The 13,260-nt window shown below is 56.7% G+C and overlaps 2 protein-coding genes across 6 annotated transcripts in view; both read left to right on the forward strand.

Annotated features, from left to right (window-relative positions):
- The window catches only part of SLC2A10 (solute carrier family 2 member 10), a 207,278-nt gene that overhangs the window by 82,900 nt on the left and 111,118 nt on the right, over positions 1-13,260 (forward strand). The window lies entirely within an intron of this gene.
- JPH2 (junctophilin 2) overlaps positions 1-13,260 on the forward strand; it is a 34,100-nt gene that overhangs the window by 702 nt on the left and 20,138 nt on the right. For 3 of the 5 annotated variants that reach the window (XM_075517304.1, XM_075517305.1, XM_075517306.1), the window contains exon 2: positions 7,398-8,181. The exons of 1 other annotated variant lie outside the window; for it this stretch is intronic. In XM_075517304.1, the coding sequence (XP_075373419.1) occupies positions 7,398-8,181 (784 nt within the window). Of the gene's footprint in view, positions 1-3,449; positions 3,534-7,397; positions 8,182-13,260 lie in introns of those variants that run through there. One more of the 5 variants, XM_075517308.1, reaches the window with a different exon arrangement.

Consider the following 13,260-nt stretch of genomic DNA (forward strand, 5'->3'; position numbering starts at 1 on the left):
ACAGGCACAGTGGTCTACAATGAGCCACAGGGGTGCTTCAGTCAAGAAGCAGGGCTTGGGGCGCGACCGCCTCGTACATGTGCGTGTGTGCCCTGATTTGCACAGTCGGGCGCAGCGTGTGCGGCTCGCTGTCTGCGGTCACGAGGGAGGAGCAGCAGGAGCATTGCCCCCACCGTCCCTCCCTCGGGAGCTGCTCTTGAGTGTCCATATCAATAGTTAACACCAACCAACTTGGTTTTGTGTAGTCTGTCACTCCCGGTTCCCCAGGGACTGGTTATTGCAGTTCATTGCCAAACCAAACCAGAAACTCATCGCCGAACCAAACCAGAAACTTTGCCGGTGCATGACCGCAGCGAGCTGTTCACTCGCTCACTGGGCAGTGAGCTGTGAATGTTTTCACGTCAGATATAAGCCACCCACAGCATGATAGCATGCTTTGCTTATGCATTAAACACTGCTTGCGTGCCTCTGACAGGTTGCCTGGACATCTGCTTTGCTGAAATGTTTTGGTTGAGTTCATCTAAGCTGTTCAGAATACGTAGTCACACGCCTTTCCCTAAAATAAATCCCTTCGATTACTTGGAAGCTCTCAACCCCTGCTAGTACACAAATGCACCGCGTAGTCAGATATTTGTTGTGCTCTGTAAATGCTCAGTCTAATTGTGTTCTTGCATTAGTGGCAATTTTGGGGTTAGAAACATTACAAGAATCTCTATGCAAGTAATTCTGTAGCTCTTCGGTGCTGTAATGTTCCAGGCTGCCATATTTAGGATAGCTAAACAGAGGGGGTGATTTGAAAGAAATACCCTTCAAAATATGGATCAGAATTGCATCTATGTTTATCTAGGATGTGCAATGGAGTTAGTTTGTAAAGAGAAATAACAGTAATGGTATAAATCTTCAGAATGAAAAGCATCGGACTTATAGACATTAGAAAAATGGACTAATTCAAGACTGGCTGTCAGGGTTATGTTTTACCTATATATTAATGAGTTGCCTAGGTATGTGGCTACCTTTAAGCCTGGGAATATAGTCTTGACTGATTTTGTTTGTGCCCTTTGAGGTTGTAGGTACAGACATGAACTGATTCATCCCTCCAGCTCCTTAAAGTTTTGCCCCCCTCTGCCCCGTGGCCATGGGACGGTTAAACGCCGAGCTGTGCAGGTTGCACAGCGGCAGCAAGAGTTCAGGCTAACGCATACGTGTGCACTCGTGCATTGCAGAAACTTCCCCTGTGGCCGTAAGAGGTGTAGGTTACGTGTAAGGTGTGCTCTGAGGAGTAACGAGCAGCGATCATAACTGTCAGCAACGGCTGCCGTTGGGACTTTCATTATGGAGATAGCAAGGTCTCCTATGAATTCGCACAGCCGCTTCCTCGCTGCTTCCTAAAATGCATCATCTTCTAAGGGTGCAGGGCTACTGGATTTCGAGCTAAAGTTGTAGAGAATTTCAAGAGGCAAAACTAGATGTAGGAGTTTGAATTTGATTAGATCTTGGACTGAAAACTTGGGACAGAAGAAGGGAAAAGATGAGTCAAGATTTTCTCCTGTAAGGATATATAAGATACCGCTTCCATCAGCACAGAGCTCCCTGGGGTGTTGTCCCGTACCCAGGAATGTGCTGTCTTCGTGGTCCCCGGTGCCGCCCGCAGTTGGCAGCTTAGCCCTGATCCGTGAAGATGTGTCCTGCCAAAGCCACCCTGGGGCCCGGCCAGACCCAGCTCACGAGAGCTGCACCACGGTGCCCAGCGGCTGCTCCTTGCGTTGGGCCATCACGTCCCGGCTGGTCCGAGCTGTTCATTCAACACATGAGATTCTCTGATGGTACGGGAAGGCGTAGAAAGCTGCATCCAAAGCTGAGGTGGGGATCACCAGCCAGCATCACATGTGTAGGACGGGTGGAATGATCTTACTGACTTGCAGGACCTGCTCCTGTTTCGTCTCCTCACCTGTACCCCGTAACCATCTGCAAGATCCAGATGTGGCCAGGCTCCTATTGGACCTGTTACTATTTGAATTTGAGGTTGCCAAGATAAACATCTGGAAAGGCTTTGGAAATCTGCCGTCCCTTGAGTAGGGGACATGATTCCCAAGCTCCCTGGAAGCCAGCCACGTGAGGAAGAGGGCTCTGGGAACATGTGGCTCTTGCCAGGTCGTTAGAAGCTTTAGGTCATGGCTGGGCTGCCTGCAGATTTCAGGGGATTTAGCTGATTCTAATGTTTTAAAAGAGACTTTCAGTTAACTTTTTAAATATTTATATTTTTATATATATATAAAGTTTTTTTAACGTACACTTAAAAATCACAGACAACCCTATAAGTATATTTTATCTTGTGGCTGGCTGAGGTTGGCGGCTAAATAAAGCCCAAATCTGCAATGAAGCTTTTGGAAATCATGTATAGATTTTTGGTGTCTAATAAGAAGTGGACTCATGGTATGGTTTAGTCCAGGCACTGCGTGGGTTGTTTGCTTTTTCTCTCCGCTACCAAATGCCTATTTTTGTGAAAACTATGGGAGACTGATGGCTTAAAGAGCTTGCCTTCTGTCATGTTGATTGAAATCAGCCGAGGGGTTCAGAGCTCCTGGTGTGGCCAGGCAGAGACAGTAACACTACGATATATTTCCTTGGGTACCCAAGCTGCGTATACGTGCGTGTCTGCTGCTGTCACCAGGACAGAGCTCAGAGGATGCGCCAGCTAAAGCAGACGGTGACTGGGGTTGTGGAAGGCACAGCATGAAGGAACTCATCATTTTGCAACCTAAGCTATGAGTAAACACCTAGTTATTTGGCTTCCACCTGTAAGTTTTCTCTCCGCTGTAAGAAGGGCCTCGTTTTTTGGATACTTTTGTGCTTTTGACTCCGAGTGCTTGACCCAGTCAAATCTCACTGCAGAAAAAAATCTCACTGCTAATGCAGAATCGTGCTGCGTACGCAGGATCCGGGCCCAAAACTAGGCTTTGCTATACATATAATTGTTTGGGGGGGGGGGGCAGAACTCACCTGCAATCAAAGCAGCCTAAAACCAACTTATTTTTAACGCTGCAGTTTGGTCTCTAGGGCACTGAGAGAAAGCAGTGGTGTCAATTAACTGCGTGTGGAAACCATTAGCCCATTCAGTGATCGTGAGACCACAAGACAGGGGAAAAGAAATGCAGAAGTGTGCTTTAGCGGGAGAGATGAGATGGGGCGATGTGGAGCAGCGCCGGCTCTTCAGGTGCCCGGGGCAGGGAAAGCGTGGTCGGAAGGGGCCTGGGCTGGGGCAGAAGGAGCAGCGTCCGTGGGACTGCGGCTGGGGAAGCAGGACCGGGCTCCGGGCGAGCCGAGATGGTGCTGGCTTGTGTCTGCTGCCTCTGTGGCAAAGCTCCTGCGTGCCTGAATTTGACCCATGAATTAATGCTGTGAATTTTTTTCTCCTCTCTGGTTTTTTTTCTGCCTTTCTTCTCCAACAGAAAGCATCAGATAATACTGTTGGCACCAAAAAGCACTAGGTTTTTGCTGGCCTGTCGCGCACGTGGTGCTGTGCATTGATTTAATGCCCCTGGCCTTCTACACTGAGTTCTTCTAACACGTCTGTCATCACAGTATCTGGGTAACAGCAGAGGATCGTAGGGCAGTGACACAATTTGAGTTGTCTGCGTTATCTACCTGGTTGGTTGTATTATTTACATTCATTGCTAATTATACTGGAGCTTAGAGGCGGGCTGGGAAGGGGGGATGTGACGCTGCTGACAGCGGGCTCTCGCTGCCGGGCTGGGTGTGCAGCAGGAGCTGAAGCTTTTGCCTTTGATGCAGTCGGGCTTTGTCCCGTCCCGCTGCCAGCTGCTGGCAGGGCTAAACAGAGGGTGCTAGCACCCCGTCTGCGGGTGTTGTTAGAGGTGAAGGCTATAGGGATACCGTTTTCATCAATCCCACAATTGAATCCTTCCCATCCTTTGAAGATACCCAGACAGGGCCATCTCCCTACTTTGCTCGGGGATGAGCAGAAGTGACGAACCATGCAGAGGAACCAGCATTTTTCATCATTCCAACAAGAAAAAATGCAGGCAATAAAGGATTATCGGGGTCCTGTCCCCCAGTAATCGCACCCCGATGGGGTTAAGTGGCTCTGTCCCACTGCCCTGGTGAATCAGGCAGGGCTGGGGAGGCAGGGAAGTGGGACTCTGTCCCATTTTCATTCTAAATAGAGGGCTTTATCACATCCACCGGGTTTTTTAATTATTTTTTCCAGAACCTCAGACGCGTGTGAGCACGTGGCTGCCTGGCTGGCAGCTTTGCATCCTGCCTGTCCCCCCTTGCCCAGGCTGCTTTGATATTCAGGGGGCAGCGGTGGCTCAGGGACGTGCAGCCCTGCTGAGCCACCGCCCGCGGTGCAGAGGGGGTTTGCACAGCCCCATTCTCTCTTGAACTGACTGCACCGGTACGTGTTGGTGAGCCAGGGCTTGGCTCGCCTCGAACCTTGCGTGCCCCGACGCACGGCCGCCGGCGCCTCCAGCTGCTCTCAGCAGCCTCTGGCTCCTCTCCAGGGGTGGTTTATGGCTCTGCCCTGGCACGAAGCCTCAGCTGGAGGCTGAATCGCGGCATGACAGGGACACGGCAGCGCCCGCTCGTCCCCGTGTTGGTTGGGCAGCCGCGGGCAGCGCGGTGTGTCGGTGCTCTCCCGTTAAGCCAGATGCGGTTGGCAGGTTTGGTCACACCGCGCACCGGAGGGATGACGTTGCTTGTCCCCTGTGGGCTGAAGTCAGGCGGCCGAGACCAGCCTGAAGAGCTGGTGTCAAACCTCGGGTCGAGGGTAGGCACGTGTGCCCCTGAGCAGCGGCACCCCGATCTCTGCTCCCTGAAGACCTGCTGAGCTTTGCCCATCCAGGTGGCCCCGGTGCCGCTCAGGGGCCGGAGGGGGCCAGGGACTCGCTGGAGGGCAGCGGCTGCTCTGACCTGGCCCCTGAGGAGCAGCTGAGCCCCCCTAAACCTGCACCCCTGTACCAGAGTTCCTCTTCCAGGGACTCAACACGGCGGCACTGTCAGCTGCAGCCTGCTCGGTGTGAGGCTGTCCCGTCCTAGGAGGAGGTCTCCAATGTCACCCCGATCGTGTGTCAGCCCTGCTCGCTGCCCGGGTGGGGAGGAACGGAGCACCGACTTCGCTGGCTCTTGGTGGGGAGGGACGTGGGGGCACTACGGGGGTCTCTAACTTCATTTTGTGCTAGGAAGACTCATCACCATTTTATGGAGCGGGATTTGGGGAGCGTGGTAAGGAACACGCTCAGATGCCTGGGTGTCTCCAACAACGGACCTTGGCTCCCAGCTCGTGCCCAAACCCCTAACCCACGCCGCCCGCCTTATTTTTCCTAACAGAGCTTCAAGCTCTGCCAAGAAACTGGGCGATGGCCCCTTGCTCTGGCAGACTGCTCCCCGTGCCTGGCCACAGCCTGCAGATGCTCTGCACTACCTGAACCCTTCCTTTGTTTTAGTAGCAGAGGCCAAATGTTGGAGGGAGCCCGAAATCCCGTGTGCCGCGGGGTAGGCAGGGGCTGGCGGGGGGCGGCTCACCCCGGGGCAGCAGCTGCTGCCCGCTTGGGCACTTCTTGTCTTTCTTGGCCCCTGGCGCTGTAAGTTAACACCCCACAGGCGGGTCCAAAGAGGATTTCAACGAAACCTGAAGCTTGGGAGGAGAGATTATGCTGCAGAAGTGGCCTGGGAGACCGTAAAATATGCACTCCCACAATTGCCAAAGAAGGAACTGGATTTGCTCCCTGGGGAGCAGGGTCATCCCTGGTCTCAGTAACGGCGTCTGAGCGGGGAGATGAATGCCTTGAAGATAGGTCACCTCCTTCTGTCTCAGCTCGGCCCTGCTGAGCCTCCCCGGGACCCTGGGAGTGCTTGCTCTCCCAAAAATTTGGTGCCTCCTGGTAGGTCGCTGCTTAATGAAAGCCAGGTTTAGGACAGATGCCTGTGAAAATGCCGCCAGCATGGCTGGCCCTTCACTTGCATGAAGAAGCACCTGGGAGAGTAAAGGAGCGGGGTGGCCTTTCCAAGGGCGTTTGTGCTCCCCCAGCACCCTCCACCGGCGCCCCTGCCCCCCGGGAAGGAGGGCTGCCAGCGGCCTCTGCCCTGCAGGGTGCTGGTTTGGGATGAGGTGGCCTGTTCCAGGTCCTGTAGTGCCAGGAGCAGAGCTGAATGCTGCTTTTGGTTTGGGTGGTTTGCTGGTTCCTCAGACAAGTGTATCTACAGAGCGAGGAGAGCCAGGCTGGGGAGACGGCTTATCCCATCCCATCCCGTCCTGTCCCATCCCGTCCTGTCCCATCCCGCAGGTCTCGGTGGGGATGCGCCGAGCCTCGCAGCCCGCTGTGCTGGCATGTGAGTGCTGGAGGCAAGGGCTGCCCCGCCAGCCCTCCTGCCCTTCCTAGGAGCTCTTCTTGCAGGGGGCTTTGATGCTACTCCTTTAAGTCTCTTGACCTCCTGGTGAGAAAAATCAGAGCGGTGGTCTCCAGTTCGCTCTTCTGGAGCCTGCAAAGCTGCAGACCTGGCAGGGGCCTGGAGAGGAGCGATGTGCTTTTCCCAGTCCTTCAAGGTGCCACTGCCAAGGTCCTTCTGGCTCTTAGCAGGGTCTCGTACCCAGGGTACAGCCCTGGCCATGGTGAGCACGATCCTTTCTGTCCCCCCCCATCATATGACACTGCGTACCCTCTTGAGCTGGGTCTGGAGGAGCGTGGTAGGGTAGTGGTTTTTGGGGCAGAGCTGGAGGAACCCTGCACAGAGCTGCTCCGCTCCTCTCCTCCCTTTTTTGCCCATCTCTTGCTTCATGCAGTGTGGCACAAGCCTTGGTCTTGGGACCGTGGAGAAGCTGTATGTCAGGGCCAAGCAGATGCAGCTGCAGGTACAGGGGCAGCCCGTGCTATGGCCAGGTGCCCGACTGAGGGTCTAGAGCCAGTCCTGGCAGCCTGCGAGTGACAAACTGCAGAACAGGCTGAAAGGGACTGTCACCGAGCCAGGGAGAGCTGTGCCACCGCAGCTTGCGCGTCCACTGGGGCTGCTGCCACCCTCTTGGCACAGCCCAAACTCCAGCCGCGCGGGGCTGGCTCCCACTCCCTGCTCCGGATGCAAATCCAGACCCCAGCCATTAAGTGGCTTTGGGTTTGCACCGGTGTCCCCTGGCACCCCAGCCCCTTTCCAGTGAGCTGTCACCTGCCAGCAGTGGCTCTTGGGCTTGTGTCCTCTGCCCTCCGCTCCCTGGGGACGGCTGGTTTTGCACGCAGGTGAGCACTAGCGGAGTCGGGGCTCCTCTCTTCGAGGGAAGGCGGGTACGTCTGCTCCAGGGCAGCGCTACCCCGCAGCCTGCCTGCCTTTGCCGCCTCGCCCAGGAGCGAGCTGCCTTTTCACCCCATCCCTCTTCTCTCCCGCAGGCACGTACCAGGGCCAGTTCACCAACGGCATGCGGCACGGCTACGGGGTGCGGCAGAGCGTGCCCTACGGCATGGCCTCCGTGGTCCGCTCCCCGCTGCGCACCTCCCTCTCCTCCCTGCGGAGCGAGCACAGCAACGGCACCCTGCCCCAGCAGGACTCCCCCGCCGCCAACCCCGAGAGCCTGCCCCTCTCGCCCACCATCACCCGCGGGGGCTTCGCCCTCAGCCTCTACGCGGAGGCGGAGGCTGGCAAGCCCAAGAAGGGGGGGCTCTTCCGCAGGGGCTCCTTGCTGGGGAAGCTGAAGAAGTCCGAGTCCAAGTCATCCCTGGCCAGCCAGAAGAGCCGCGTCAGCTTCCTCAAGAGCGAGAGCGGAATCAGCTCGGCCGCCAGCGACGCCACCTCCACCGTCAGCCTCGGCGAGGGTGCCGAGGGCGAGGAGTACCCCCCCTTCGAGTCCGACATCGACGCCACCACCACGGAGACCTACATGGGCGAGTGGAAGAATGACAAGCGCGCCGGCTTCGGCGTCAGCGAGCGGTCCAGCGGGCTGAAGTACGAGGGCGAGTGGCTGGACAACCTGCGGCATGGCTACGGCTGCACCACGCTGCCCGACGGCAAGAAGGAGGAGGGCAAGTACCGCCACAATGTCCTTGTCAAGGGCATGAAGAAGCGTGTGATACCCCTCAAGAGCGCCAAGATCCGGCAGAAGGTGGACAGGAGCGTGGAGGGGGCTCAGAGGGCCGCGGCCATCGCCCGGCAGAAGTCAGAGATAGCGGCGTCCAGGTAGGTGCTTGGGGCTCCAATGCACAGGTCCCCGTGGTGGTGGTGGTCCCCATCCCACGTGTCCCTCTGGAGTGGTGCTGCGTGCCTCCTCGCTGTGCACCGGTGGTGGCGTCAAACATGGCTCCTCACAATTTCTATTTAATTCTTTGTACTAAATGCTGGCAGAGCGGGGCCGAGGGGCCTCCTGGCAGCCCGGGGGTGTTCCGGTCCTGTCCTCCCTCTCACCCCCGTTCCTGTCCCCCCGCAGCCCCGGTCCAGGGGGGAGCTGCTGGACGGCAGGGGCTGGCGCCGGCCCCAGCACTCAGCGGGATGGGGAGCAGGAGCTGGTGGGACGGGGAGCACCCTGGTGCCGTGCCAGGCCACCAGAGCCACTGGGTGTCATTGGCAGGGCAGGATGAGAAATAGTGGGGTTTGGCTGTGGTAAATGGAAGAGGCTCAGCAGCAGCAAGCGGGATGTGTTCCAGATCAACTGTGTCTGCAGCAGAGCGTGGCTCAGCCCCGGAGCCCCCAGTGTGGCTCTGTGGGGAGTCCATGGGGTGCATTAGGATTGTCGCTTAATTTTAGCAGCTCGGTATAATGGGCTCTCTGGGAAGAGCAGTGCTCTGCTGGGATGCTGCGAACCGGGAGGGAGGAGCTATGGCGGATACCAAACCGAGGAGGGGGCTGCCGCAGGGAGTCCCATCTGCCCCCCAGGACCCAGCTGCCCTTGGCCAGGTTTTGAGTGAGTGTTTCTGGCACGAGGGAGGTGGCGGCTGGAGGCAGGGCAGATGGCTGAGCCTGCAGTGGATGGGTGAGCCTGATCCCGTGGCACACAGCCACATCCAGCAGCCCGCGATGCCTTAGGATGCTGGGAAAGGAGGAACCGGGGAGGGCTCAGCTGAGTTTGTCCCCTTTTGTCCCCCCAGTTCATCCTGGCCAGACCCCAGGGGTGGGATGGGGGCTGCGGCAGCCGGCAGCGAGTGGCAGCGTGCCTGGGGATGCGTGTGCAGGGGTGTGCGAGGAGGAGTGTGCGAGGGGCCGCTGCGAGCACGTGGCAGTCTCTCGTCGCACCAGTGTCCCTTGTGCCGGCGGACGCGCGGGCACCGCGTTGCCCCGACACCGCCCGGTATGTTGGCACCAGGCAGGTGGGCTCTGCTCAGAATTAGCTGCGTCAGAAATTAGCAGGAAAGGAAAGCGCTAATTGCTCCATCATCCCTCCTGGGATGGAGGAGGGAGGAGATAAAAGAGGGGCTCCGGGGTCTGCCTGGGAAGGGCAGGGGAAAATCTCCTTCTGCTCACGTCCCTGCCCGCGTCCGAGCTGAGCCGACAGCGTGCTCCGTCTCCCGCAGCATTCCTGCTGGTCTCAGAGCCCGCCTGGCAGAGAGCAGAGATCGTCAGGCAGGGTCAGAGCCTTCGCTCTTCTCTTCCTTGGGGAAACGTGGTTATGAAAGACTTGGAGGTTTCACCTTGCCTCTCCATCAAAACCTTGCCCCGCGCAGGCTTTGCTGAGCTGCTGGGCAGTGGGTGGGACTCTGTGGCTGTCCTGCCTTACTCCTTTCTAGTGCTGTTTAATTATCAAAGTTCCTTCATTACCAGGCAGAGATGGGAAATAACAGTGGCGGGGAGGGTGCCTGGTCCCAAACGCCATCCCTCGCTTCCGAGAAACCCCGGCTTTACTCTCCCGGCAGCCGTTTCCGCTCCAAAGTTTTGTGGGGACTGATTGTTTTTTTAGCAAAACCCAGTTGCCTCGGAGACCGGCGGAGAAAAACCGCCAGGATTGCAAGTGAAATGCCGTGCGGGGCCAGCTAGGATAAAAATAACAGGCTGGGGCAACGTGGGGCCCACCAGAGCCTCCTGGCAGGGCAGGCTCAGCCCGACACCGGCTTCGCTGTGCCCGGGAAAAGCGTGCGGCTGCAGCTGGTGGGCACCCATAAATAAGGAAGCTGGAGCTGCAAAAGCTGTTCCCCGAGAGCTCGGCCGGTTTACACAAGCCTCTTTTTATTATACACTATTTACAGTTTGGATCAAAAGCGGCTCTGCAGTGTTTTCCATCAGGGGCTGGAATGCGCCTGCTGCCCTGACGGGGGACTGCGTCCCTCCCCAGTGCGGCTGCGGGATAATTTCCTATTAAGGAAACCTCGGAGCTGGAGGAAATAAGACGTTAAAGCCGGTTTCCTCCAGGGAGTCCTCCCCTAGCAGACCCTGCGATGGTGCGGCTGTTGTGGCAGGGCAAGAGAACGCTGCTTTCCCCAGCAGTGCGATGCCGCTGGTCCCGTCCCTGCGGCGCTGCCTGCAGCTGAGCTGGACCCGCTGCAAGAGGAGAACTCGGGCTCCTCCGTCCTGTAAACTATACCTCACCATTTCCATCACTGTTTATTCCTGGCGTATGTTGCTCTGGGCAGAGCCACTCTCTCTACCTGCTGCCTGTTGAACATCTGACTCGTGCTTTCCTCCCTCCTCCTTTCAGCTCAGCTTTGGAGTCAAGAGTAAATATAGATAATTTTGCCTCGAGAGTGTCCTTAGGTTAAACCCCAGCTCTGCCACCGACTTTCTCTTTGGCCTTGAACCTTGCCTCAGTTTCCACACCCAGGACAGAGAGTAATTGCAGAGAGATTGTGAAAATCAATTATTATGGTTTATAAAAGGGCTGTACTATCATTAGCATTGCCTTAGCTCGTAACTGCGAGGTGGGGTTTTCTAGACGGAGCATTTATATTTCTCCTCGGATGGCAGTGTGTACCTTACCCAAATAAATGTCTTTGAGGCTACCTGAATCCTTTTTTGGGGGAAGATGTGACTTATCTGTATGTAAGATTATTGCTAGGATCTAATTAGCAGGACACAGCAGCCGGGCTGTGCAGACGCCCGACTACCTCCGCATACCTGTGCTGTTGTATATGGATGTTTGAGTTTCATTTGCTTCTGGCACCTGGGGGAGCACCTTGGTGCTCCCTATGAGAGCTAAACTATGGTGATGTCCAGCCTTCCACCGTCGGGGGGTGAAACGTCAGGAGAAGACCAGATTTCACTCTTTTGCACCATAAAAGGCTCTTTAAAGCATAGAAATCCTGAGGAAAACAAGCCCAAGCGCTGGAAGGTGCCTCGGCCAGTTGCACCGCAGGAATCCCAGGCGCGTGCCCGAGCTCTGGGGGTGCGCGGGCAGGAGGCTGCCGGCAGTGCCGACGGGCGCCCTGCCTGTGATCTGCCCTGCGGAGATGGGCAGGAGAGCAGTGACGGTCGGGGACAGCGGTCAGCCACAGTCAGCAAACTTCCTTGTCCGGTGCTCTGCTCCGAGGGCATCCGAGGCACCAGGCTGCTTTGCAGCTCCTGCCCGCCCGCCTGCTCGGTTTGGGTGTTCCAGCCAGCGCCGTGGGCAGTGCCAGCTCCTGCCTGCCCTGCTGCCTGTCCTGCCCGAGCGGCGCTGCCCTGGCCTCCTCGGCTCCCTCCCGAATCCTCCCAGGTCGGCAATTCAGCTGCTTTCCCCGTTGTGCAAGCGGCTGAGGACAGAGCTGGCATTGCCTCGCCACCGGCTGAGGGAACGGCAATTTTTAAAATTCTTTTTTCGTGATTTTAGTGAAAATTGTTTGCCGTGTGGTCACGCTGTCCTGAACAGCCCATCCCAGCTCAGCCAGCTCAGCCCCCTCACCCCAGGCAAAGCCCCTTGGTGCTGCTCAGATGTCGGGCAGAAACCCAGGGCATGTCTCTTGGCAGCGCTGGGGATCAGCTGATAGGATGGAGCTAATGGAAGTTCAAGTATGACGAATCCTCCCCCAGACTGCTGTCACTCGAGAGAAAAGTCATCTTGGAGTGCAGCCTCTGTGGCAGGCAGCAGAGATGGCTTTACTCCTGCCCGGGGTAACCACAGGTGGACGTGGGGGCTACCAGGTGCCGTATGACGGCCGTTCGCAGTGCCCTGTGCTGCTGGTGCCCTGGGACGTCCTTGCTGTGATCCCAAGAGATTCCCATGGGAGCTGGAGTGTGGCTCTTCCCGTGGTACCAGGTGAAGGCACGTGCCATGTCGCTCCAGCCTCCCCCTTTCCCACCCTCCGCCCTGTCTGGGGGCTCCTGTGAAAAAATGTCGGGGTGGGTGGGAAAGGCAGTGGGGTCCTGGGATTGCAGCCGGGACGCCATCTCCCCGGCGCTTAAGTCGAGGACAGCCAGCAGGTCTGTCCCCTGCCATCCCTCACGAGGAGGGGACTGCCATCACCAAGCCGTAATTGAGCGAGTTAAAAGCCATCCCGAGGTGTGTAACGGCTGCCCTGGAGTTTTCTGGGCACATGGGTTGGTGCCGAACAGGGTGCTCTGCACCCCTGGGTGCTTGGGGAGCAGCAGCACCCGGGGGTGCTGCCTGTGCAGTATGTGCTCACCTGTCACATGGGGACGACGGTCCTGCCGAAAGCAGGGAGAAAGAGATTGGAAGTGGTCAGCTTTCATCTCTTTAGAATAAAATAAAATGAAATGAAATAAAAAGCAAGAGGAAGGGCAGGAGCAGCTGTGGGGGGAAACTTTCATTTTTTGAAAGCTGTACGCTCAGTAGCCAGGCAGCTCTCACAGGGGATTTCCTTCTCACTGCCGCTTTTGGGGGACAAAATGAGTGTAAATACTGCAGATACCACCTCCAACCCACTGCATCCGCGTTTGCCGTAGTCTGCCTCTGCACAGGGTTGTGCTTCCCAGTGACTTGGACCAAAATCAATGGAGGGACTTGGCTGTGCGTCCTGCAAGGCACGGGTCTGGCCACGCTCTGAGATCATTTGACGGGTGTTTGTCCTGTTAGCAAACCCGCAGATATGTCTGCCAGATGTCATGGGATCAATAGGAAAGCAAGGCACAAGGGGCAATAACGGCTCCTGTGCTTCACCTCTTTGTCTTCAGACGCTGGCCCTGACGCCCCCGTGCAGTTGGGGTGTTTTATGCCTGGAGAGTACGACTGAAAATGAATAATTTTGAAATAATTCTTGGTTTTAATGTAATATCTGTAGAGGTCCTGCAATACTGCTGCTTGGATAGATATCTGTAAGAATTTCTAAACTGCATTCTGAAATGTTAGGCGTTCATTCCTGTTAACGTGGGGTTACTCATCACGGTGAGCCTGGGCTG

The sequence above is a fragment of the Mycteria americana genome, chromosome 14 (assembly GCF_035582795.1).
Source record: "Mycteria americana isolate JAX WOST 10 ecotype Jacksonville Zoo and Gardens chromosome 14, USCA_MyAme_1.0, whole genome shotgun sequence".
NCBI classification, from domain to species: domain Eukaryota; kingdom Metazoa; phylum Chordata; class Aves; order Ciconiiformes; family Ciconiidae; genus Mycteria; species Mycteria americana.